This window comes from Corvus kubaryi, unplaced genomic scaffold (assembly GCF_017639235.1).
Source record: "Corvus kubaryi isolate FWS band 111438036 unplaced genomic scaffold, C.kubaryi_AGA036_p1.0 74, whole genome shotgun sequence".
In the NCBI taxonomy this organism is placed as follows: domain Eukaryota; kingdom Metazoa; phylum Chordata; class Aves; order Passeriformes; family Corvidae; genus Corvus; species Corvus kubaryi.
Genome location: NW_024582061.1, coordinates 15,778,641 through 15,804,521, shown reverse-complemented (window position 1 = coordinate 15,804,521; position 25,881 = coordinate 15,778,641). Strand labels below are relative to the sequence as shown.

At 49.4% G+C, this 25,881-nt stretch overlaps 1 protein-coding gene across 3 annotated transcripts; it reads left to right on the top strand.

Moving 5' to 3' along the window:
* Nucleotides 1–1,936: 1,936 nt before the first annotated feature.
* LOC121675363 (casein kinase I) lies at nucleotides 1,937–25,606 on the top strand. Of its 3 annotated transcripts, none has more exons than XM_042050765.1 (11): nucleotides 1,937–2,139; nucleotides 6,254–6,341; nucleotides 12,640–12,750; nucleotides 12,914–13,062; nucleotides 13,761–13,989; nucleotides 20,312–20,482; nucleotides 21,997–22,145; nucleotides 22,644–22,836; nucleotides 22,941–23,080; nucleotides 23,462–23,527; nucleotides 24,197–25,606. In XM_042050765.1, exons 2-10 carry the CDS (start codon nucleotides 6,266–6,268, stop codon nucleotides 23,492–23,494), a joined length of 1,251 nt encoding a protein of 416 aa, XP_041906699.1. In that variant the 5' UTR covers nucleotides 1,937–2,139; nucleotides 6,254–6,265; the 3' UTR covers nucleotides 23,495–23,527; nucleotides 24,197–25,606. The 3 variants fall into 3 exon arrangements, with proteins under 3 accessions (XP_041906699.1, XP_041906698.1, XP_041906696.1); XM_042050764.1 differs by having other exon boundaries at nucleotides 24,174–25,606; XM_042050762.1 differs by having other exon boundaries at nucleotides 24,066–25,606.
* The last annotated feature ends 275 nt before the right edge of the window (nucleotides 25,607–25,881 follow it).

Sequence of the window (25,881 nt, the reverse complement as noted above, 5' to 3'; positions counted from 1 at the left end):
TAATAGATCACATGGCTAGCCAGCACTAAAAGCTTGATTACAATTCAATTAAGGGAATGTTTCTAATTAAGGAGTTCTTATTTTAAGCTGTCAATGATTAAAATAAAGGTAGCTGAAGTGTCCGTACACACTCTGATTTCATCCCTGAGGGCTGCATCTACATTGGGGATTTCTTCAAATTCCCTCCCGCTGCCTCAGTCAGCAACAGGGGGAGAGTTGGTATGGCCACTGTCCTCCCAGACCTTGCACCTGCCTGCCAAGCAGTGTCACCCCAAGCTCTGCTCCCACAAGGTATGCTGAGAGCTGCTTCTCCTGGGTGCTGACTCAGATCCATCCTTCCCAGCTCTGTATCAGAGCCCACCTCGCTCAATGCCTGTATGAGCCTGCCACTTGCAGCAAAGTCAGGAGCGGTGCTGGGCTTTGGCAAATCCCTTCTCCACTGATGTGCACCCACCCAGGGAAGGAGAGCAACCCTCGGCTGGATCCAGCAGTGGCTGCATACTATTACCTGCCTTCCCATCTGCTCACTGTTACATAAGCTGTGAAAAAACAGAGGTTCAATGGAGCATGTGAAAGGAAATGTCATTACTACAAAAAACTCAATTAAATTTTAAATTCTCCAAGTGGAGGCAAAGTTCGGTAATAAAACAGACCCAGCAATGAGAGAGGGAAGCAGCACTGGTTCCCAAGGGTTTGCATAAATGAGGAACTATTCCCAGGTCTCAATGGCCTGTCAAGTCAGCAGGGGCACTGGCTGGCAGTGGGATTCAGAAGGTTGCAGCCCCCCATCTTGGTACAACTTGGAGCAACGACTGCTCTCTGCAGCGCATGGTGCCAACACGGCTACAGGCTGTGCCTCTTGGTGCCAACAGCTGGGCTTACATTGTGTGTTTGGAAGCTGATATCAGGGTCCTGGCTTAGGAGCACCTAAGGGCTGTTCTGGTATGGGGGCTCCTGAGCTCTTCCCCATCACACTTATCTCCAACTGCAGGAACTGGGGTTCTTGACTTTGGGATGGCTGTGCCAGAGCAGCTCCTGGACCCTGGCAAAGCTTCCTGGTGCCTCCAAAGCTGGGCAGCATCTGGCTCTTGCTCCACAGGACCCTCTGTCCCTTCCAGCTCACACTACACTGGCCTCCAGCCTTTCCTGCAGTTCTGTTCCCGGAGCTCTCAAAAGCACCTCCATCCTCCTTTGCACATCCACCCCCAATCTCCCAGAAGCCTCAAAACTGTTCCCCCGCCTGGGCTCTGCTCCTACACCCCCATATAGGTCTGATACATCCTGGCTGCTTCCCCTGACTCAGCTGGCTTTTGGAGATGCTCTGGGGCTTGCTCTGCCCACCTGCCCCCCGAACACTCCCAGGTCTGGGGGTAGCCCCAGCTTTGCACCCATCTGTTGGTGGGTGCCTCGTGGACCTCTGTCTGTCCACATTAGGGTTTGTGTGTGTGCTTCGTTATTCGTGTGGATTTGCAGGGGCTTCACCCAAGGGGCCTCCCCACTCCTGAGGGGCGTGGGCTGAGGAGGAGCCGTGACACTGTGGGGTTGGGGCAGCTCTGATGCCTCGTGGGCCTTCCTGATGGGTTCCCGCTTGACATCCGCCGCCAACGCGATGGGACCCAGCACCCTCGTTTGATCATCCCCATGCGGGGCCACCCTGCTGTGGGGACTGTGGACTGCCATGGGTGGGCTGTTGCCCCACTCTGAGGAGAAGCCTTCAGCGGGGTCGCGGCCCCCCAAACCGAGCCCGTGTGTGCGTGCCCCGCTCGCCGGAGTTGGACGACGGCGCCTGGGAAGGCGTCGGGAGCGGCGGCGGTTGCGCCTTTAACGGCGGGCGGAGGAGGAGGCGGAGGAGGAGGAGGGCCGGGGCTGCGCTGGGTGACATCAGTGGGTTTGGCTCCGGGGCTCAATGGAAACTGGGTGAGCGCCGGGCTGTGCCGAGCACACGCCGGCTGGAGGGGACGGCGAGCGGGCGGGAGGCGGCAGGCAGCGCCGCGCCGCGCCGAGCCGAGCGAAGGAGGGACGCGCCGGGCACGGCCGCCACCAGCCCTCCCCAATCCTCCGTCATCCTCTCCGCCGCGGCCGCCTGGCCCCCTGACAGCCGGCGGAGCAGCATCCCCACACGGTCCCCTTCCCGTCAGGGTGGGTATGGGGGGCGCCCGCCCGCATCTTGGGGCGCAAACCCCGGGGGAAAGGCGGCCCCTCCGGCTCTTTGTGTGCGCGGAGGGAGGGGGAGGGGGCGGGGGAGGGGAGGGCAGGGCGCGATGCGCCGGGCCGGGGGGGCGCGGGGGACAAAAAGCCCCTTGGGGGGGGGGGGGGGGGGGCGCCCCCCCTCCGCCACCGGCAGATTGGGGGGGGGGGGGCGGGCGGCTCCCCCTTCTCCCCTTTCTCCGCCTGCCTGGGCCTTGCCTGGCTGCCGGCGGGGCCGAGCGGGAAGGGGGGTGCCGTGTGCTCTCGGCGGGGGTCTGCGGGGGTCCCGGCGGGGGGCCGCCCCCCGGAGGATTTGGCCCCCCCACCCCTTCCGTTCACTGATGCTCTTGGTCTCCCTCCCCGGCCCCCCTTATCGCCCGTTTCGGGGGAGAAGGGGTGTCTGCGTTTGGGGGGGGCTGTGGGGGTCGGTGTTTCCTGTTGTGGGGGGCGGTAGGGGCGGGGGTCGATGGCCGCGGCCGGCAGCGAGTGGGGGGACGAGGAGAAGTTCAGCGCCGTTCCCGGGGGTGGCAGCTTTTTGTTACCTACCCGGAAAAATAACAGCCCGGGTACGGCTGTCTTCGTGTAGTGTTTGCCTGTAGGGGGTGGGGGTGTAAGGGACATATTTATTATTATATTTTTTTGTGTCCCCCCCTTCCCTGTTTTTCCTGTTGCGGCTATTTCTTCCTCAAATGCAGTTCAAATACTCTCTTGCTTGGGGTTTCTTTTCTACCCCCATCTTATTTGCTGGTCTCCTTTCTGTAAGTGTCTAAGGGTCTGGAGGGGTTTGGTGTTTTGCATTTCAATCAAAATGGAATTTTTTTTTTTCTTCACATTTTTAAGCCAGTTCAAATTACTGTTTTCCCAGCCTCTTCCTTTTTTCCCTTCAAACGTCCCCCCCCCCCCCCCGCAAAAAAAAAACAAACCACCAACAAAAAAAGAAAGCAAGCCGTGTAAAGCCTTAATGGTCTATGGGTAAGGCAGCCCCCACTCCCCACACTTCCACTGAAAGCCGGAGCGGTGCTGGGATCGGCAGCCTCCATTATGGAGCCGTGGGTTTGGTTTTGTATGGCTTTTGCTAGACAGGGCATCTTCCTATTCCCGACCCCCTCGGGTGGGACAGAGGTGGCCCTCCTTTCCCCCCCCCCCCCCCTTGGTTACCCCCCCCCCCCCCCCCCCGGATGGTCCCCGCATCTTTGGTCGCCATCGTTGCTGGCACAGCAGTGTGATATCAACTCTTATCGTGTGTTTATATAATGGCCTTTGTGCCTTTACGTGAGTATTTTATATTATATAAAAGGGGCTGATGCAAAATGGTGTGTGTGGGGAAGCAGAGCTGGCGGCTGGATAGTATTATTATTTTTTTTGAGGCTGTGTAGTATTGGATATTCACGTACGCAAACGCTCATGCAGAGCACCCTCTCACTCTGAGGTTGTATGTGTGTTAATCCCTTATGGAAAACTAAATGGTTTAACTAAATGATTGCCCTGCAGCCCCTGGGAATGCTGCCTTGGCTGTAGAGTGCAGGAAGGGTGGCAGGGCTGGGGGGGGGTTAACCCTGTGGCCCCCCCCTGGGGGGGCAAGGAGGGATGGCTTTTTAAATTTTACATGTATAAATAATACATAGAGGGACGATATAAATTTCACATATAAGAATATATATTTTATGTGTATAATTTTCTTTCTTCTTGTAACAGTAGACCTGAAGATCAGATGATAAGGGCGGAAGCTATAGATGGTGGTGGGGGTACGTGTGTGAAGTAGAAGCAAATGGGATAGGTGTTTGAACTCATGGAGCAGTTGTTGAGGGGGTGAGATGTGTGTGTCCTCCCCTCTTACCAGGAATCCAGGCTGTTGCTCTCTGGCTGTCCTTTGCCCAGGTTTTCTATGCACACTTGTGTGTGTGTGTGTATGTTGGGGGGGAGATAAGGCAAAATGACAGCTGTGCGAGACCATGATTTTTTTTACTCCATTATCCTGCTTCCACCCCCGCGCCCCGGAGCATTTTTTAGATTCCCCTTTGGAGCCTGTTGCTTAATCAGCTACAAGGGCTGCTGCCTTGTTGTGTGAGAAACCCTTCTTAACCTGGCTCCTGCCTGTCCCAGAAGGGTGGGACCAAATTTAGGTTTGGGACTGTGGTGTTGCAGAGCAGTACCTGCTGTGTCCCTGTGCAGAGGAGACCCTGCCAGGACCTGTTGCCCAGTCTCTGCCATGTGCTGGGCTGTGCTTGCCCCAGCTGGGAGTTGGACTCAAGTGGAAGTGTTTGGGCTTCACAGGCCTGGGTAAACACTCCATGAAGGAAGGATGATCGAGAGCTGTCTTCTTGACAGCTGTGTGACGGGTTCCCGGGGACACAGACCTTTGATCATTTATTGGAGTAGGAGTGTAAGCAAGTCAGATGTATGTTAATGTGGTTATATAGAACAGCAGGCAGCGGATAAAAATCACGTCTGTTTGGTGCGCCCTCACCCAGGTAGGCCTGCCTCCTGGTGCAGTTCCCAAGGCTCTGCCTACATTCCTTGTAGTAAGAAAGTCAGAAATAGCCACAGGGTTTTGTAGGCTTTAGATGCACAGAAACCCACATGCATAAGCAAATACTGGGTGAGGGGACTCCACCTCTGAGTGTTTTGTGTGTGGTTTCTGGTAACTGCAGCTCTGCTTTCAGGGTTCACAATGTCCCCTGAATGCCTTGATAGGATTATTTCCCTGTACATCTCCGCAGCCCGTCCTTTCTTCTTTCTGTAATCCCATCTCCTGGGGCAGGAGAAGCAGCTCTGGTTTATAGTATGCCCAGAATCCTGTAGCTGGGATTATTTTTTTGTACTTCTGTCTCACAAGGCCGTTCCTCCCTTCTTTCCTTCAGTGATGCCTCCTTCCCACCAAGCTCCAGCGAGGGAAAGTTCCTCGCACCCACTTGTGAAAACATGAATCATTCCTCACCTTTCCTGTCCCCAACAGGCTCTGTGTCTGCATTTTGTACGCTAATAATGTGGCATTGCATAAATTAGGACTGTGGCAAATCCTTCTAAAAGGAGACACATTGACTCTCTCAGGAAGAGATGTGGTTCCTAGAATAAGTTGGTGGCCGTAGAAGAGGCTAGGGAAAAAGGAGACTGTTAAGAGGGGAACTGCTGGAGCTGTGTTTGCAGCAGAAGTTGAGGTGGGCAGAGAGAACAAACTCTGTGGCCGTGGTCCTTCTACCTAGTTGGTTTTCTGTGGAAGGTGAGTAAGCTGAGCCTGGGCATGTTGGTGGGGTGTATCAGGTCAAAGGGTTAGCTAATCATTTCAAGTGAAGGGATGAGGAAAGGCCTGAGCTGCTAAAAACAAACAGCTGGCACACCTAGGTAGGCAAGAGAGATGGAGAGGCTCAGGTAGACCAAAGGAGGTGGAGATCCCATCAGCAGAAGCATGTGGAGATAAGCAAGTGGTGTTCCCAGTCAGTGTGTGCCTCGTAGGGTTCAGTTCAGCGAGATGTCTCCCGCCTGTCCCCTGTGCTGGCCCCTGCCTAGGAGTGATGGAGCCGCTTGCTCCTGGCAGTCTGTCTGTCTCTCGCAGCCCTTGGGTGCTGTGCTTCACCACCACCGAGGTGTTGCAGTAGGGCTGGGCTAGAGAGAAACTCCTGACAGGGTTTATTATGCCTGACCCTTCTGGTGTCTCACGTGGCAGCTTCTGTCCTGGTGCCAGGTACTAGGGTACAAGGAGCAGTGTCTCTTTACAGTAGTGTGGCGTGATCATGCCCTGAAACCTTCTTAGGAGGGGATTCCTGAACCTCTCCCCAGTCTCTGAGCAAAATGATGGAGAAGAGGTCCAATCATGCTTCCTTCTGATAATGGGAACATGGAAAAAACATGCTTGAGAGTGTTCTCTTCCTGCAGTGTTTCTTGCTCATGCTGTCCCTGGAAGTTCAGGAGATAAGGAGAGGTGATAGAAGCCATGTAGAAAGTGAAGTATTTCAAGATTTAAAACTACTCAGCCTCTGGGTGAAGTGGGGAGGACTCTTCTGTCGTCTTACATGATTCACTTCCTGTTTCTGCTCTGACGCTGCTCTTTCTGTGCTTCTTTTCTCAGCACGACTGAACCATGGAGCTTCGAGTGGGAAACAAATACCGGCTGGGCAGAAAGATTGGCAGTGGTTCGTTTGGAGACATTTACCTAGGTGAGTGTGAGAGTCTGTCTCAAGGCTGGGTTTCTCAATTGCATCATTGTTTTGGGGTTGTTTTTCTTGCCTGTTGGTATTTGTGGGCACCATGTAAGGTTGGAAGGGGTGGAGAAGAGAAAAAACTTGAGGAATACTGCTAGTTGCTGCTGGCCTTATTGCAAAGAAAGTGGGATTAGCTCAGCTTTGCCTTACCACATATTGGAGACACAGTGATGGTTGATCAGACCGATTTAGATTTGGACTCTTTGGGGCATATTTGTCATACGCCCTAATCCAGCATTCTCACTTCCTTTTCTTGAGCTTGGGTGTGTGTGGGTATAAACTCTGTTCACAGAATGGGTGGTGGAAAGGGAGGACATAGCTATTCCTCCGAGGATAGAAGGAATACAATTTTGGGAAGACTGGAAGAGGTAGTCCAGGACCTGTAAGAGACTAGGAGGTGTAAAACAGGTCAGAGAACCTGGCCTGATTGAAGTCCTGGAACTCAGATCTGTTAGATCTGTAATGGGATTTAGACTTAATGTCTGGAATGACCTGAGCTGGAAGCTCAGTGGACAAAGCCCATGGGGTGCTGGGTTTCCTGTTACCACAGCAGGTCACCTGGGTAGTTCTTCCAAGCCAGCGTGCTGATGTGTAGATATGTTCCCTGATGCTTTGCCTGCTCATGTTTTTATTGGCTCAAACCATGTGGGGCCAGAGTGGCGAGACTACCCAGCAGCCTGCTCGATCCCTCCACGAGGGCTGGTGTTACCTGTCTCTGGTTCTCACCACTCGCTGTTCAGCTGTGGCTCTGCAGGCCGGCAGGAGGGCTGCACTCTGCTTTGGTGTCTGCACCCTTTGGGTACTTGCAGATGGTTGTCACATGCTCCTTGACTGTTAATTTGTTCAATTGAGTTGTATTTTGCTTCCCAGTACATCCACCGCTCCTCGCTTTTGCTGGTCCTTCAATTTTGCCTCGTTTGTTCATCTGCTGAGCAGCTTGGAGGCAACACTGCACTTGAGGTGTGGCATTTCCAGTGCCTGGCAGTGGAGGGCTACCCTCGAGTGATCTGTAATGTGCTGCCTCTGCATAGGCTGCTTTGGGTCTCCTTGGCTTCCCCCATCACCAACACTATCAGGTTGCAGAATTGGCCTTAGCGCACTGTCAGCTGTATTGTAGGAGAGCTCTTCTAGAATCTCCAACATCTTCCCATCCCTCCCCAAATCCTTTTTGTTGAATACCTCTAGTTCAGATTACTTTCTCCTGTGATTGTAAATCACCATCTGTTTTCAACCTCTGGTTTTTATCTCCAGTTCCCTCTTGCTTTATTTTCCTCTCTTGATTGGTGCTGGCAGCCTCTCTTGATTAAGTGTCCTGTGGGAACCATCAGTAACAGACTTTGTTGCCACCTTTATCCAGAACATGAACAAAGATGATAAATAATGGATCTGGGATCCCAGTTCCACCGTGTGCTCCCTTTACTACAACCTGTTCCTGTATGCCGCTCCTCTGTGACCCTCTAACCAGTTAGTGTCTTGGGTGACAGTGCTTTTAATTCCCAGGCGCTACGGATTGAGGGGTGGTAGCTCGGACACAGCATTTTCCGCCTATGCTAGGGCTTGAAGCCTTCCAGACCCTCTCTAGGACAGTAAAAACTGTCAGGATCTTGCAAAACATCTGGGATACATGTGGGGAGAGAAAGGAGGTGCTGAACAGAAAGGCCTGATCCTGTATTCCTCTGTACCACGTAACAGGTCATCCACCTGTGCAAAGCAGGTATGGAAAATAGCTTCTGGTGAGGGGTCATGCCTGCCTTGCCTGTCACCAAGCAGAGGAAGCTCAGTACCCCGGTGTGGTGAGCAGAGTGGGATTCAACCAAGTTACTTGAATGCAGTATCAAAGCCCTTGTGATGTTCACTGAGGTGTGAGCCAGCATGTTTTGAAGCAGTGATAGCGAGACTTCTTGGAGCCTGGGTGACTCCCCAGCCTGGAGGGATTGGGCATGTAGTCTGTGGTGGTGCGTCTGGAGGACGCTTGTGCTCATGCTGTACTCTCACAGCCTGCTCTGCAGACAGAAGGACTCACTCACGAGGACTTCTCTCCTGCACTAGGTTTACCTCACAGTTCTCTCCTTTGATAATGGTGTGGACACAGAGCAGGACTTGTCTGTCTCTGAGGCTTAGCAGGGGCTGTATGGTTTATCCTCATCTCTCTCTCAGGGTGTTACTACCTTCACCTGCTCTGTAACCAGCTGCGTGCTGTCCTCTTTGGGATTTGTTTTAGGTTTTTTGTCTGTCAGAAGGAAACTTGGGTTTCTACATGGGCAGACACAAAGGATGGACTGTGTTAATCCTTTGCTGGGGCTTGAAGTACAATGCCTTCCTTCCGTGCCCTACTTTGAGGGATAGATGTGCTAAGTGGAATATTCTCCCCCCATTGGTTTGAGAGGATAGGAAATGAGATCAGGCTGCCCGTGGGCCTTGGCTAGCCCATTTACCTCTAAAAATGCTCATTCAGAAGAAGAAAACCCAGTTCGCAGAGGAATTGCGGAGACCTTTGGGCTGCTGGAGGGGGAGGTGCTTTGTCAGAAGTGCTGGCCAAGAGGCAGGGCAGGGTTGCTGGACGTGTAGGAATCGTTTGGCCGGGATGCACGCTGGTGGTGGAGAGGAGCTGGGCAGACAAAGCATGCTGGGACCTGAGCTGGCTGGGGACAGTTCCTGGTGGCAGGCTCCTCCCTTGCTGGGAGGGGAGTGCCTTCCCTTTGTTTCCTGGCTTGTTAACTCTCTCTCGCCCTATCTGCCTTCATCCATCTGTTCCCAGCCCTCCATTCTTCCCTCGGCAGGCTGTGGAGAGGGGCGCAGGCGGTGGGGAGTGCGGGGCCTCTGCCTGTTGCCCCCGATGCTCAGGGAGGGTGGTGTTTATTGTATCAGACATGCAGTCAGGATTCCACTCTGAAAAGATCCTGTTCAGCCGGTGACATCCTCTGTCCCCGGGGCCCCGTTTCAAAGAGCTTGTGATGAATGAGTTGAATTTGTGCAGCCCCCACAGCGGAGCGAGACTGGGGGAGGATGTTAGGAATTTTCCCCGATCCTACATTCAGTCTCTCAAGTGGCTGAAGCTAGCAGACTCTGCTGTATTTGTCTGAAACACGGTGCTTTCCAGTCTGTAAAGAGAGCACAGAACTGTTGCTTTTGTACTTGTAGCTTTAAAAAAGATGGTGGTTGAAGCATGGAACAAAGGATCAGAAAGACTCCTGCCCATAAATTCCCTCCTCACTAGTGGTGGGCTCGATCTGGGTGGATCTCTAGCCAGGAAATGGTACAGGGAGCAACTTGTGGACATGGTGAGGTTTGGAGAGGTAGCAAGCCCAAGGTGTTCAGCCAGTGACCCCCTCAGCAAAGGATGGTCAGATTGGTCCAGAGAAGGACCACAAAAGTGGTTAGAGGGATGGAGCACCTCTCTTATGAGGAAGGGCTGAGAGAATTGGGATTGTTCAGCCTTGGAGAAGAGAAGGCTTTGGGGTGACCTAGTTACAGCCTTCCCTCCCTGAAGGGAGCCTACAAGAAAGACTGGGAGAGACTTTTTGCAAGGGCACATAGTGACAGGACAAGGGGAATGGATTTAGACTGAAAAAGGTTTAGATTAGATATTAAGAAGAAATTCTTTACTGTGAGGGTGGTGAGACACTGGAACAGGTGCCCCAGAGTAGCTGTGGATGCCCCATCCCTGCAAGTGTTCAAGGCCAGGTTGGATGGGGCTCTGAGCAACCTGGTCTGGTGAAAGGTGTCCTCATGGCAGGGGTGTTGGAACTAGGTGATCTTTAAGGTCCCTTCCAACCCAAACCATCCTCTGAGTCTACTTGTGCTCTTCTAGGCCACGGGGTTGTTTCTTCTTTCTCTAACTAACACCTGCATTTGGGCTATGCAGAGTGTGGGGCTGAAGGTCATGTGAGCATCTGGGTTGCACATTCACATTTTGCAGAATCTGAGTCTTCTTGATGCCTACCCCTGCTTTCCCTTTTCCAGCTTTATGTGCCCACAGATAACACTCCCTACCTGCACACAGCCTAGTAGATGGATGCATCTTCATGTTTCTGAACAGCCAGGGGAGTGTGGAGATGAGAACTCATTCATGTTTCCACTGTTCATGTTCTGGGAATAGGGTTCATTCGAAATGCTAATGCTGCAAAAAGTCAGAGAGACTCATCATTGCTCGTGTGTCAGAAAATGTATTAGGAGAGGGAAAAATTCTCCCTGGGGAACAGGCAAGGGAGCTGCTTCAGAGGATTTGGAGGAAAGTCTTCACAAAGGCAGGGGAAAGAGACAAGGGAAGGAAGTGCTCTCATCTTTTTTGGATGTCCTGGGTGTTTCCATGCTGAATGAGGGCCAGTGGTTGAACACTAGCATGGATACTAGTTGTCCCTTTTCTTGTTCTTTTCCTCCTTGACTCCTGATGCTTTTAAGAATGGTCCTGTGGTGGAGCGAAGGGAAGGTACAGACTTGTTTTTCTGGCCACCAGTTTTTAAGTGGAAAATGCCAGCATCTTTTCAAAAGTAAGCATTGGACAAATGTCTCCACCTCTCAGGATGGCTTTATCCCTTTCCCTTCTCCTGGATCCTGTGTTAAAATCTGTATTAAATTAATCCCGTTGCTTCTCCTTCCCCTCCCTCAGAGCACCCTAAATAATTCCTCTCCCTCCTTAGTGTTTACAGCCTTCAAATATTTGCAGACTGTTGTCATGTCCCATTCTTCCTCCCCACCCTTCTTAGTTGTATCTCTTGTCTATGTTACATATTTAGCTCTTTTAATCTTTCTTAGTAAATCAATCCCTCTAGGCCCCGATCGTTTTTGTTGCTCTCTTAGAAATTCCTAGCAGCTTGTCTGTCTCAACCCGGCACTGCAGCATCTAGACGATGTGTTTTTGCTAGCAGGCAGCTCTTGGCTAACTTTGTGTACAAGCCAGAACTCTTCAGCTGGAGATGGATCTCTTTAGGATCCATGGGGAGAAAGCAATCCAGTTGTGTGAGCGTTTCCTTCTTCTCTTTGGTCCCTGGCTCTGGAGGCGGTGTGTGAAAAGAGGATATATGAAGAGATTTATCTGCAGCTTGTCCTTGAGGACTCTTAAAGTCTTATCACAGAATTCAGGAGGCACAAATTAGCCAGACCTACCAAAACGAGCTATGAGATATCTGCAAAACATCACCTTTGACTCCAGCTCATGTTTGGCATGCAGGTTCTGGAGCAGTTTATTTTATGACGGTGTTCATAAGCTGCTCGTGATCAGCTGCTCTCTGATTTGTGTTTAAGTGCAATTTCTAATAGTTCCAGATACGAGGGAGGGCTTGTCAGTGTGTGTGAAGCAGGCATGGCGGGGGAGGAGAGAAGCAAGCCTTGAGTGTCATTCCTGTGACCCGTGTACAGATATTCCTTCTTTCCATTTTAGGATGATGTGAAACATCTGGAATCCTTTCAGCTAGTACAAGAAAAAGAGCAGCCTGTTCCTTCTTTGACAGTGCACTTTGGGACCAGAGTGCTGGCTTTTGCAGCTGGCAGCTCAGTTGTTTTCAGAGAGAAGTGTGTGGGGTGGTGGTTTAGTGTCATTGCAAAGTATCTGGCAATACCTTCAACAAAGGTGTCCGAACAGCTTAATTCAGGACCGGATTCTGCTTATTTCTTCATGCTTCTAATTTGGGATATAGCAAATGTTTCTGTGTTGGCAAAAGATAAAGGTATTATTAAAACCCTCAGGAGAGGGAGAAGCTGGGGATTTAGAAATTGTCTGTATTGAGCAGGTCAGCACTGTGGAGAAAACAGAGAGAGCCGAGATGTTAGTAATGTCTCCTCCTGAACTAATTGTCTTTTTCGAAATGATGTAACTGAAGTAACCAGTAATTTTGCTGGGGAAGAGATACTCTGTATCACTGCCTGAGGAGCTGCTTGGGTTCAGGGGCGAGGTTTATGATCAGAGGAAGCTAAAACTTCCACTCGGTTTAGGTGCTGTTGATACGTACGGATTGACCTTCCAAAGCCTGGCACTTTTTGAGATAACAAGGCTGTTCACGTGTAGGATTGTTGTTCTAGCCTGACCTCAGGGTCAGACCTGGTTTCCTATTCACGTGCCTTTCTCTGGGCTTGCGTTTGCAAATGGCAGTGCTGGGAACTCCGTACGAAAGTGAAGTGGCTGAATCTCATTTCTGTCATACAGAATAAATTTCAGGGCAAATCTTAAGGTTTTGGCGTCTTTACAGGCTTGTTAAAAGTGTTCAACTTCAGTGGAAGCTTGTGCAATCTTCATTTCACTCTCATTCCTATGCAGGAGCCAATATTGCAACTGGTGAAGAGGTGGCCATCAAACTGGAATGTGTCAAAACCAAGCATCCCCAGCTCCACATTGAAAGCAAGTTCTACAAGATGATGCAGGGAGGAGGTGAGATGGGGAGGAAAGGATGGGGCCGGGGGAGTGGTTGGAAAAGAAAATTATTCTGGAGGGCTTTAGAAAAGAAATTATTTGGTGTTACACATGATCTTCTCAGCGGGGGATACAACATCTATTCTCTCTGTTCCTGGGCTTAATCTTTTTCTTTCCCCAGTGGGTATCCCCTCCATTAAGTGGTGTGGAGCAGAGGGGGACTACAATGTGATGGTGATGGAACTCTTGGGGCCCAGCCTGGAAGATCTCTTCAACTTCTGTTCCCGCAAATTTAGTCTCAAGACAGTTCTGCTCCTGGCAGACCAGATGGTAAATTTCCTCTGAAGCATTTGTGCCTCCTCTCCTTTTCCATGCCTTTTCCCCACCCATACACTCCCCTCCCATCCCCTCTGCTTGAGAACTGCTGTATCCCAGGCTGCCTTCTTTTAGCACAAGTGGCTGCCAGCTTTCTATTTCTTGATGAAGTTGGGGGCCTGGAGCCTAGACACTGAGTGGCTTTTCCTTATCTCCATCCCTCCTTCCTTTGCCTGCTGCTCGCCTTGTGTTAGTGTTGCACACATAGATACTTTTGCCTGCATGATGAATTACCGGCACCAGTCTTAATTCCACTGCTCATGCCCTGGTTTTAAGACCCCTAGCTCTTTGGCACAGACCTGGTCCTTTCCTGGTCTGGCTAAGTTCAAAAGCTGACAGCTGTCAATGCTGAAGCTCAAAGTTTTAGTCCATATAGACTAACTTCCCATCCTTCCTTGTGATGTTAATGGTGGCCTTCCCAGAGTGAGGACTGGGCTGGTGTGCAGGGTTAAATTCCATCTCCAGATCCTGCAGCGTCCAGAGAGTGTCTTTTCCTTGTCTGTCATCTCTGATATTCTCTGCAAAGTGTCCTTTTCTTGCTCTGACAGGTCAGTGTCTTGGACAGGGTACTATTTTTAACAGATGCAGTTAAAATAAGTTTGTTTCTTGCTTGGCTCACTACTTATGTATTTATTTATCTATCCCTCCTCCAGATCAGCCGTATTGAGTACATTCATTCCAAGAACTTCATCCATCGGGATGTAAAGCCAGACAACTTCCTTATGGGCCTTGGCAAAAAGGGCAACCTAGTATACATCATTGATTTTGGTTTGGCCAAGAAGTACCGAGACGCCCGGACCCACCAGCACATCCCTTACCGGGAAAACAAGAATCTGACTGGCACAGCCCGTTACGCCTCTATCAACACCCACCTGGGAATTGGTGAGCCTGCTTGCTGGTGCCCCTTGGGGGGCTTTCCAGGGGAGGTTGTATGGCCCCAGGAGGAGGGGTTTGGGTTCTCTGCCTGACTCTGCTGCTGACCTGCCTTGAGATGGTGGGCAAATAACTCAAATGTTACGCCTGTGTTACTTCTGCTGCTGTGGTGGCACTCTGAGCTCCTGAAGACAGAAATCGTCTCCTGCTCTGTGTTTGTGCACTGCTTAGTGCAGGGGGCCTTGTTGAGCGTCAAGGCTGTGACCTCCCTGACTCTGCTCCTACTAAATCTGCCTTTGCACAATTTTTGCAGGCTGATTAGGTGTGTAAAGGAGACATTGACAGACACTGAACCTTTAGGAATATGTGTGGTTGAAACCTGTCTTTCTGACTCCTGAGTGCTGTCATTAGTGATTGTTCTGTAGCTGTCAGAGCTGGAAGATAGAGGCCCCCTGCAATATGGTGTTACCCACCACTGAGGATGGGGATGTGCTGGAAATGTACAAGAAGCTGGAATGAGGGGAGGCTTCCAGCTGCCTGGACACCCTTGTTTTGTGATTGAGGATTGGCTGTCACAGGCCTTCAAAATACATATGTGTCTGTGAACTGCACAACCCACTGAGGCAGCTTCAGGGAGGTAGGGCTCTGCCCTTAATGTGTGTGGTTAGTACTGAAGGGATGAAAGTAGGCTGGAAAAGAGTGCTGCGTGTCCAGCCAGGTCTTACGCTGGTGATGACCATCATCCCAGGTTCGGTAAAAACCTTGTGCGGGTTAGTACCCACTGCGCTTAAACCTCCTGAAGTCACCCAAATTCTTGTCCTGGGAGTCAGCCCCTGGTGCCTGTGAGGAACATAGTTGAAAACCTCTTCCAGTTTTCTCTTCTCTTCTCTGCCCGAAAACTTCTTTGCAGCATTTGACCTCCTTTCTCTGATAAATTGTAGCTAAACTTTGTTCACAGTGTGAGGCTTCCTTAGTTACTGTAGGGTCCATTCTGAGCAGGCTGACTTGGTTCTGCTATTGACTGGCAACTCTAAAGAGCAGAAACACTGAAGCTGTCTTGCCTGTTGGAGCCAGGGAAGTATCTGCTGTGCTTGTAGATTGTTTATATCTCTGGGAGGCCCTTCTTCTGAAGTGGGTAACCTGGGAATTTGAAAATCAGAGCAAGGCACTCAAACCTTTTAAACTAACAGCTTTCACAGGATTTCACATCCTCACTCTTCCTGCATTCTCCCCTCTTGCAGATATTTCTCAGATATCTGAAGTCAATACTTGGCCTGCAGAAAATAAAGCAGTTTCCCACTGTCTTCCTTGATTAATACTATATAACTTTAGATGGAGAATGCTTTATTTATATCAAAATGGGGAGTGTTGTGTGTTGAGAGTGGGCTGTAATCTCCTGACCTCTTCTATGTTATAAAAATAGTTCTGGTAGAGCTTTCCGAGTTGGCCCTCTGTATTTTGGCTTGACCTGCATATATATAACTGACTCTCCATTGAATTCTCAGTCAAGATTTCCACAGCCATGGTAACTGCCACAAGGAGACATGCACAAAATAATTCTCACTGCTATGTCTGTCGATTCTTTTGTGTGTGCCTGCTCTGCCTGAACTGATCACGAGAGGCTAAACGTCTGGTTGTGGCTTTTGAACGACTTCATTATTCATTCCACCCCAACTTAGCCCTTTACTACTGGTGCTTGGCTTGTGTGTCAGGATGAACAAACAATGTCTAAACAGTAATCCAAGGGCAAATTGCATATGCCATCAGTCTGAGTGCAGCCGCCGCTCTCTCCATGCCCTTTGCTTTGGGAAAGTCTGGGTGTGAGTTACTCTGTGCAACAGGTCTCGGGTGTACTATCTCCACGTTGCAGATAGTTGCCCTGAACGGCGTAAAGGTTACATGGCTTGCCTGGAGGAAAGGGGGTGGGGGTGTTTGGGTTTCAGCTGGAGCTCCTGTTTTTCAAGACCTTGCCACAGGGTATATGACAGAGATATTTGTGAGTTAGCAGCATTGCCATGGGAACCATCACTCTGATTTTTTTGACTTTTCAGAGACTAAATTCTCTGTCTTAATGTTACATTGAAGTGGTCTAGGGAGAGGGAAGGAACCAGGTGCTGGCGTATTTGTGTGACAGGAATAGCAAATGAATAAATGCCTTTATTTGAATTTGCAAGCTAAGGGTTGGGCATTCCGATGTCTGGAGGAAACACATTCTTTTCCCAGTGACTGGGGAAAAAAGTAGGAGGCGAGATTGGGGAGGGTTTCCACAGCTGGAGACTTGCTGTTGGGGGAGTCATTGGACTGTGCAGGCTTTGGTTCACGCATTCCAGTCAATTTTCACATGCTCTAGGGATGAGAGTCCCCTGCACCCACTGTAGCCTGTAATGTCTGAAATAGATGCCCGGGGTGCCCAGGAGACAGTCTTGGAAGAAAAGAAGCCTGATGGGGTCTGTCTGGGTAGCAGGAGGCTGGGGGTGGGAGGGCAGTGCCTTCCCAAATGAATGTCCTAGATGGCATTGGTGTAGGCTGTGCAGATCATAAGTCCTCCTGCTCATCCTGCCCTCTGTCACCCATTCCAGATTCTTGTGTGTTTTTAAAGGCTGTTGCCAAGCAGTGGGGAGAGAAAGGGGAACTCTAGTCCAGCATGTGCAAGATCAGATCTGAGTATGTAATCAGGAAAACATTGCTCAGTTAAGCCTGCTTGTGGCTGGGCTGGCTCCAGGGAAGACAGCTGATTTCTAGGGAGTTCTGCATGGGAGCAGCATCACTTGGGTAGGATCAGAGTGGAGGAAAACGCTCTTGGGACAGGGGGACCAGGAGACAGTTTAGGCTGCAAAGACACACGTTTTGTCATGAACTTTGTGTCCAAGGCAACCAGTCCTCAGTCTTCAGTCTTTGCCCAAACATGTCTTTTCCTGCCTGCCGCTCACCCCTGACTTGGCTTCTGAGGACCCTGCTTTGGGCAGGGAGTGAAGGTGTGGGCTGACTGGGAACCTTGCTGGGGGTGGGAGGGAACTGGCAGGAGATTGTTTGCGGAGTGGGTTGGGTTTGAGAGGTCAGGCTGGGTTGTGTGGGAAGGCAACCTTATGTTTTCTGTTTGGAAGGGGTTTTGGGAAGGAGGGAGGAAAGGATGAGTGTCTTATGAAGAAGACAGTTTTCATAAAATTGGCTTTCAAAAAACCCCCCATTGTAGGAGAGCTGAGACAAAATGGAGAGAGGAAGTGTGGTGTGGCATCACAGGTCACGACTATAACTGTGCTTCTGGACTGACTTGCTCAGTGCATGCATTCACATCACTTGTATTTCTCTTCCTCTTTTCAAACTCCAAGCTGAGATTTTTTTTTTCCCTGCAGCCCCGGGACGCTGTGGGAGTTAGTCACTGATAGTAAGGTGTCTAAAAGTGGAAAGCAGTAACATTAAATAATGTTTCCTCGGTGTGTAGAGGTAAACTTTTATTTCTAACTCTTCGCCGTTTAATGTTATCTAGTATCCTGAGGATGTTGGTATATGAGGCCCTGCAAAAAAGTAATTAAGTATTGGGAGATGTGTAATAGTAACTGAAGATGAAACAAAGAAACGGGATGTAGGAACTGTTGTCCTTTATCCTCCTCCAAGGTTTAATTCAGGATTTTGTAGGTAGGGTTACAGATGACAGACTGCTACAATGTTTTGAGGTAGCTGCACAACTGTGGTCCATCATGTTGGTACTTCAGGCTCATCACGGGTTTGAATCTCACTGAAGCTGTTTAAGTGGGCTACGATGACCACACGTACGTACGTGAGGTGCTGAACATCGGGAATGCAGCGCAAACATTCACCATTCGGCAATTTAATAATTAGGTGTTGTGCTTCCAGTTGTTTTTCCTTGATCATATTGCTGTGCTAAGACACAGTTAAGGTGTGTTTGCATGCACATAATGGGTACTAGTTAGCTTCCCAGTTCGGTTTTTAACCCCTCTCATTGCCTTCAATAAGGGCTCGTAGCATCCCCTACTGACTTCAGGCTCCCTAATCTCTAATTCTGGCCTTCCTTGAAGTGCTAGGGCTGTGCCCAGGCATATGTTCACAGAATGTATCTCATTCTGGATGGGATTGGTGGCTGTGCTCAAAAGTGCTGTGCTTCACACAAGTGGAGGTGTGTTGTTCAGCCTGCCCTAAGCAGGTCTGGAGTTCAAGCAGGATTTTGGAGGTGAGATCCTGATTTATTCCCGAAAGGCTGATTTGCTTGTTCAGTAGGTTTCTCTGGTTCCTGCCCTGCCTTTCCCTACTCCTCCGAGGAGAACCACCACGCTCTAGACAAGAAGCCACAATTAGAGGTGTTAAAGCTATAGCATGGATAAGTTAAGGGCTGGCAAGACTGCAGGACTGAGGTTATCCTTGTCTCGTGTGCTTTCAAGCCCTGGGTGTGTGTTCTGACTCCATTTCCACATCCCTCCTGTCTGTAGGATGTAGGTCATTAACCAATATTGTTTAGTTTTGTTTATTTGATATGCATGGTGAGTAATCGCAGCCTTCTGAGAGTACACGTATCCCAACCTTAGACCAAATGCAAAACTGGGTTTCTTTTCTCTGCTCCCGTCACAGCATCTAAGTATCTTCCAGACAGCCATGTAATTATCTTCGGCAGCAGCCTGATAAGATTAGGAAGTATTAGCCCCTTTAAAGTGGGCAACCTGAGACAGTAAGTTAGTGAGGTCAAAAAATGCTGTTATTTCTGTATGCCCAAAGTAAGACACTGGGAATCTGCAGGGCTCCTTTCTCCTCTACCATCTTGGAACGTGGCATTTTTATGGTGTTTCGTATGCTTTGACCCAAATGATCCCTCCTATCAGTTATGGAGTGATGAGACCCTCCTTTTCTTCTGCAACCACAGTACTTTTTTTTTCCCGTCAACAGTTTTAACTTGCCAAGCCCTCAGTTCTCAAAACAACTAGGTGGTTATGAGAGAGAGGCACGGGGAAGGAACAGCCTTGTGACCCACAGCTTGTGTTGTTACATGTGGGCTTGTGTATCTGTGACCTGCTACAGCTACTCTTTTGTCATGATTCAGCTCAGCTAACAGAAAAAGGGAGAGCTGTAGTGATCTACTGGCCTTTGAATGCGGCAGGTGGTAGCATGTATCTGGTTCTGACAGCCCACAGATTAGTACATAATCTGCAGCATCTTCCAGGATGTGGCACTGGATCCAGCAAAATGTGCTGCAGTAAATTAATCTAATAGATGAAGCTCTTTAGTCTTTCCTCTATCATTGTGCTCTCCCTTTAGCCATATTTTGCCTGCCTGTTAGCTATGTCAGTTGTTGTTCTTCTCGAGATGTAAAGTACTTTCTCCGAAGTGTTTATTTTATTTGGGAGGGAAACAAGAACAAGAAAATCTTGGCAAGATTCATAGATGAATGTGCAAGCATGTTGGAGGAGTTGGGAGGAGTTAACCAGGCAACATTTGCAGTTGTTGAGATTCTGCATCAAATCCTTCTTGAGCTGTCTTGAAACTTAAAATGGCATGGCTATTCCAGAGAACAAGGTCAGTGTGAAATGTTGGGGGTTTTTTGTGAGCCAATTTCTTTTGTTTCATAAGTAAGCATCTAAAGATGGGTCCTAGCAATGGCATCTTAAGGGCAACCCTTGCTCTGAGTAGAGTTGTAGTGATGCCAATTACACAGTCATTCCCCATTTGGAGGGGAATTTTTTCTTCAAAGTATGCCCCTTTCCTCCACAGCTTGAAAAATGTCACCAAGCTGGAAAGACATCTTTACACGTTACGTGTAAGGCTTCTCTAAACTATCAACAAAGTTGTTTACTACAAGAAGGGGTCCCTAGTTCCTTGTTTCTGCCCTGCTTAAAGACTATCAGCAGTTTAATTAGAAGATGTGTTTGGAAGGGCTGTGTTGGACTTGCCTCTGTTAGCTTTGTCTCTCTGTGACTACCTCTGTCATGACTAATGCCTGGGTTGAAGAATCATTCTGGGTGGAGAAGTGTAGGTGCCCTTCCTCTGGGACTGGGAAGAGCAAAGTAGGCAGGGTTGCTGCAGCAGTTCTTGAGATGTGAAATTCTTGTGTGAATTAAGGCTTCTCCAAGTAGGAGGTAGTCATCGTCATTAGTTATGAAGTGGGTTGGGCTGTATGGGGAGAGGAGCACCTTAACTCCTGTAGTATGACCATCATCACAGGAATTTGCTCTGGAATGTCTTCTACAAGTTTGTCTATCTATAGAAGTCTACCAGAGAAGAGAGAGGGGTGGTTGTTCGGTTCTGTGTTCACCTCCAAAGCTCTGGGATTGCCAAAGCAGTTTCGGTTGCTGCTCACTCTTTGCCCCTTTGTAACCTCTCACAGAGCAAAGTCGCCGTGATGACCTGGAGAGCCTGGGTTATGTGCTCATGTATTTCAACCTGGGCTCGCTGCCCTGGCAGGGCCTCAAGGCTGCCACCAAGCGCCAAAAGTACGAGAGGATCAGCGAGAAAAAGATGTCAACGCCCATCGAGGTGCTCTGCAAAGGGTACCCTTGTAAGTGCTCTCATCTTGATGGCTGTCTTGTCTGCTGCTTGGCTTGTACACCTGCTGAAACCCCCTGGAATCTTGAATCCTAAAGGGCAGTGTGCAGTACCGCAGACCAGGATGTGCTGCTGGCACCGGAGAAGGATAACAGAGTGGTCATGGTACAGTTTGGGTTCAGAAGTGGGAAATGTGTTTTTGTGGACAGTCAAAATTTATGTTAGTAAGGGCGTGAGAGTGCTGAGAGGGGGGATCTTTAGGACCTTGTGAGCAGTTTGGAAAGGGAGTGGGCACTGAGCTGAGAAGGGATGCTGATGATGCTGAATTTTTACTGGTTAATGAGGAGTCCCAGAAATAACCAGGCAATAAAGTGGCAGATGCAGTTCTTTGTAGGTAAACATGGAGTATGTATGTGAGAACAGAGAGAAGTCTTGGTCCCTGTGTCATATGCACAATAGTAGGCTCTGGCTTACCAGTGCCACTCACCAATGAGCTGTTGCAATTACAATAGGTGGTTCTGTGAAAACATCAACTTTGTGCTTGGTGGCTGCTGAGGAAAGGGAACATTAGGAATTACTAGGAAAGCAGCCCAGTGTGCATAAACCCATGGCCCGCTTGCACCTTGCATGGACTGTGTAGCTCTGGTCCATCCCACTGTTTCACAAAGGACATGGTATAACTGAGAAAAGGCTCAGGAAAGGGCTGAAAGGGTGACCAGAGGTGAGTTGATTTCTGCACAAGTAACGAGTTTGCTGGAACATCAAAAAGAGGTGGGTAGAGAGATGATAGAAGTCTCCGCTCTGGCTATGCCTACAGAAGTTTGGATGGGAGCCGATTATTTGGTGGCCCCAGTTCTTGTATTGGAAGAGAAACAAAGCTGGTTTTTGCCAGCTTCAAAACAAAAGGATGTGGTTCTTCACGCAGCCAGTAGTAGACTTGTGGAACTCCTTCCCAAAAGATGTTGTGGATACTTAAAGCTTACAGGAGTTCAAGGAGACGGGACAGGGACGTGGAAGAGAGATCCTGTGAGGATTACTGAATAGTTAGAAACTGCATCCAGATCAGGAAGTTCCTGGAGCTGAAATTAGGTGCTAGGCTACTGTTGGTGGAAATGTCAGATGTGCCTGCCCCACTCTTTCTCCTCTTGTCTACTTCTGGCCACTGCTTACAGCAGCCTACTGAGCTAGGAGGACTTCTGTTCGGAGTTGAGCTTCCCAAAGCTCATCTCCAGCTCATCTTTAGGCCTGCATTCCTACTGTCCTTCAGCAGGCACTGTGACTTGCTAGGTTGTGCTTGGAGAAGCCAACAGAAGGAGATGCATAACATTTCCTCTGGCAAAAAGAGAGATGGGGTCCTTTTGGTGGCCAAAGCGCTGCAACCAGCAGGCTCAGTTTGTGTTACACAGCTCTGTGTTTGTGCTGTCCTGGTCCAGCAAGCCACTGTTGAAAGGCTGCAGCGGCTCCATGGTGGGACCAGGGAGGTTAGAGGGCCAACAACAGCCATCAGCTGTTCTCTGCTCTCTCCAGCTGAGTTCTCGACATACCTCAACTTCTGCCGTTCACTGAGGTTTGATGATAAACCTGACTACTCGTACCTGCGGCAACTCTTCCGCAACCTCTTCCACCGCCAAGGCTTCTCCTACGACTACGTCTTTGACTGGAACATGCTTAAATTTGTGAGTGTGTTTGGCAAAAGGGCTGGAGCAGGGTTGGTTTGTATCATGGAGATGGGGGAGGAAAGTCGGAAACTGCCTGCTTTTTGTGCTTAGTTCTGGTGAACACCTTGAGCAAAGGGACTAGGTAGAGTGAGAAAGAGGCAGAGCTGCTTGGTGTTTATCTAACTGGGGGTATAGCTACTGTTGTATTAGTGAGTGTGTCTGATGGAGCACGTGTGTCAGTAGATCTATAGCTAGAGGTAGGTAGAGATAATTTTTCGGGAGAGGACTGTATTTGGATCTGGGACACAGACATGGATTGCAATAACAGCTGTAGTTCCATTTGTTTCTTTATGGAATAGAATGAGGTCCTTTCTTGGTGCAGTGGAAGCTGGTGGGGGGAGTTTTGGGGATGGAGCTCCACTTGTTTGGAGTGATGCACTGTGTGTTTTCTGTCCGGGGCTGCTGCTGCCTCTCCTGCCTGACAGCCGTGTGTGGCGTGGGGGTTTCTCTCCTCAGGGAGCAGCCCGGAACCCTGAGGATATGGATCGGGAGCGGCGAGAGCACGAGCGAGAGGAGAGGATGGGGCAACTCCGAGGGTCGGCCACGCGAGCGCTGCCCCCTGGCCCACCTGCTGGAGCCACTGCCAACCGTCTTCGTAATGTCACCGAGCCCATGGCCTCCACCCCCACCTCCCGAATCCAGCAGTCCGGTGAGGGGGGTGGGAGAGCTGGGGCAGGGTGCCACCCCTGTTGTTGGCTGGGAACCAAAACTATTGACTGATACTCTTGTCTCAACACTTCTCTGCCCCAATAGGCAACACGTCCCCCAGAGCAATCTCAAGAGTGGACAGGGAGCGGAAGGTCAGCATGAGGTTACACCGAGGAGCTCCTGCCAACGTCTCCTCATCTGACCTCACAGGGCGGCAAGAAGTGTCACGGATTTCAGCATCACAGGTGAGCTCCTGCTGCGATGCTCCTGGCCTTGGCCTGGGTGTCCCAGAAGGTCTGCAGGCCCCAGAGCGGTTTTTGCCTGATCTGCTGGAGCCGACATGAGCTGGAAGCTTCTGGTGTGGTGAGGGCAGAGGTACCACACCTGTGCTCTTCAGTTGTGTATTTTCTGGAGGCCATGCTCAGTACTGCCATTTTAGCTCTCTGCTTGCTTGGAGTAAGCCTTCATCTGGCTGTCTTCCAGACCACAGAGGGTTGGAGAAGTGAAGCAGTAGACTCTTGAGAGGGAGGGTGTCCTGAGAGAAATGTGCAGCCTCTCTGTTCTGGTGTATTTTTTGCTTTTTTCTTCCTCTCCAGTCTTTAGCAACTCTTCCTTTTCTTTTGTAGACAAGTGTGCCATTTGATCACCTTGGGAAGTGAGGAGCAATTGCCACTGGACCAGTGTTTGCTTAGGTGAGCCCGTACTCATGCCTGGGAACCCCTGAGGAGGGAATTGCTGGGGAAAAAAAGCCTTAGGTTAAGACTTTATGTTGTTGTGGGGGATTGGTATATTTCCTTTCCTTTCACCTTACTTTGAGATGTTTTTTTGGCTTCAGAGGGAAGAGTAAGGTTGGCTGCCAAAACCTTGAGGGGACAGATTGTCTTAGGTGTAAAGCTAGCTTCCATTTCTCTGGGAGGATAGGAAGGGTGGAGAAGGTGCTGGGCTGGGGAGCCGTTTCATTAGTTCCTCATGAATGCACTTCTGGCAGAGTGAGTGTTGGGGAGGAAGGTGCTGAGCAGGTAATCAAGTGTGCAAGACTTTGTACAGCTACTGAGTGCCTCTTGTAGAGGAAACGACAGTAGCTGGGCAAGGTAACTCTGAGGGGAGGCAGGAGTGTAGAAGAAAGGGCTGATTTGATTTGTTACACTCCAGCTGGCATTGGAAGTGCTGGGAAGAGCCTTTACTCCTAACATCTCTTGCCTTTTTCTTTCTTTTGAATTCTCTTTCTAGTGTCTTCACTGTATTTTTCTTTTAAAAAACAAAAAACCCAAAAAACAAACAAAAACCTAAAAAAAAAATAAAAGACAAAAAAAAAACCAAACAAAAAAAACCCAACAGAATTTCTTTTTGCCAACGATGAGGAGTCGAGCTGTGCCCCCGCGCTGGTGTGAGCCGTTTCCAGAGGGCCACCTGTCCCCGGCGTGAGCGCCTCCGAGGAGCTGTCGACGCGGGAGCCGTGCGGGAACACCTCGCTGCCCCCCAGCCCCTACCGCTGCCCCCACTGGCTACCCTCAGTTCCCTCTCCTGGCTCTCTGCTCCTGGTTTTCATTTCTCGCTCTCTTTTTTTTTTTTTCTTCTTCTTGGATATCTTCTCCTGCATTATGTTTTTTTTTTTTTAATATTATTTTCAAATCGTATGGTTTCTAGCCATATAAGTTTAAACTTTGCTCTCCTTTTTTTCTGAGGGCAGGGGTTGGTGGTGGGTGAGTGAGGTTTTTGTTTGGTCTTTTTTTTGTTTTGTTCTTTTCAGGAGCCTTGTGGGCCGGGAGGGAATCAGATTCCAGCCACACTTGATGGTAGAAGTCTGATTTTTATTATTATAACAGAATTTATTTTCTCAAGCATTAAACAAATTTTAAGCTGTGAGGGGAATTGTGGCAACAGCCTAATCATTGACTCGGGCTTCCTTTCCTTGGGTGGCTTCTCTGCTGTTTCTTTTTTGGCTGTTGGGAGAAGTACCAGCCTTCCCTGATCCAAGCGGTCCTCACACGCCGAGGGATCTCTTTGGAGAGGCACCTGGTCCCATGGAGGATGGGATTGTTGGAGCTGACATACAGGGACAAATATACTTCTCATCCCTGCAGCGGGGTCTTTTTTTCGTCTGGCTGTGCGTGTTTTTCTATTTTTATTTTTTAATTAAAACTTGTTTTAATTCCTGCGGAGAGAGTGTGGGACTTGAGGAGAAGAGAGGGGCGCACAGAAACTGGAGTTTGGAGTTCTTTCAGAGCGATGGCTCTTGCTCTCTCCTTTCCTCATGCAACCCCAAGTAAGATCCACCAATACATGCACAATCCCTTCCTGCCCTCTCCCACCCGTCTCCCCCCCCTTCCCCCCCCACTTTAGTTGTTTTTAAATATAATTTAGGAATACTCAAGCTGCTTTGTGGCACTTGGGGCTTTGAAACACAATGATCACCACTGCGACCTGTGGCCTGTAGCAGACACACTGTCACTGTAGTGTGGAGCCGATGGGTTGTTGGCAGGGCGGGGAGGGTGGGGTTAGTCTTTGTTTTGTTTGTTTTTACCCTTTCTATTTAACACTTTATTTTTCCTCCCTATTTTTTTCCTAATTTATTTACCCCTCTTACTGTCTCTCTCTTTTTTTTAATTAAAGAGCAAAACTTTTTATTACTTTGTAATTTAAAAAAACAAAAAAAAACCTGAAGAACTTTGGGGGGGATTTTGTACTTTTTTCCTGTGTAAATATTGGACTTTTTTGAGCTTTATCGTGGTTGTTAATTTGAAGTAATAAAGTAGAAAATGATAAAGTGATGCCAGCATCTGTCATTTCTTCCTTTAATGGCCCTGGCATCTTTGCTGGGGATCACATCTTACACACAGGAACTATGGTCTTGCAGCTGAACCTGTTTCTGAATTCCAGGAACAAGTTTGATCAGAATTACTGGAAAGAAAGGCACAGGACTGAAGCACCTAAAAATAAACCTGAGCTGATCTCTGCAGCTGCAGCCTTGGAACAGGCAAGAGTTATGTGAAATCTGATTCAGGATCTCTTGGTTCCTGGATCTGAGCCTCTGGCATCCCATGTG

Bases quoted from the DNA above. Each gene is read 5' to 3' on its own strand.
- LOC121675363 (XM_042050765.1), top strand. From the start codon at position 6,266: ATGGAGCTTCGAGTGGGAAACAAATACCGGCTGGGCAGAAAGATTGGC. The intron at 6,342-12,639 runs GTGAGTGTGAGA...ATTCCTATGCAG, and splicing joins GTTTGGAGACATTTACCTAG to GAGCCAATATTGCAACTGGT. The intron at 22,146-22,643 runs GTGAGTGTGTTT...TTCTCTCCTCAG, and splicing joins ACTGGAACATGCTTAAATTT to GGAGCAGCCCGGAACCCTGA.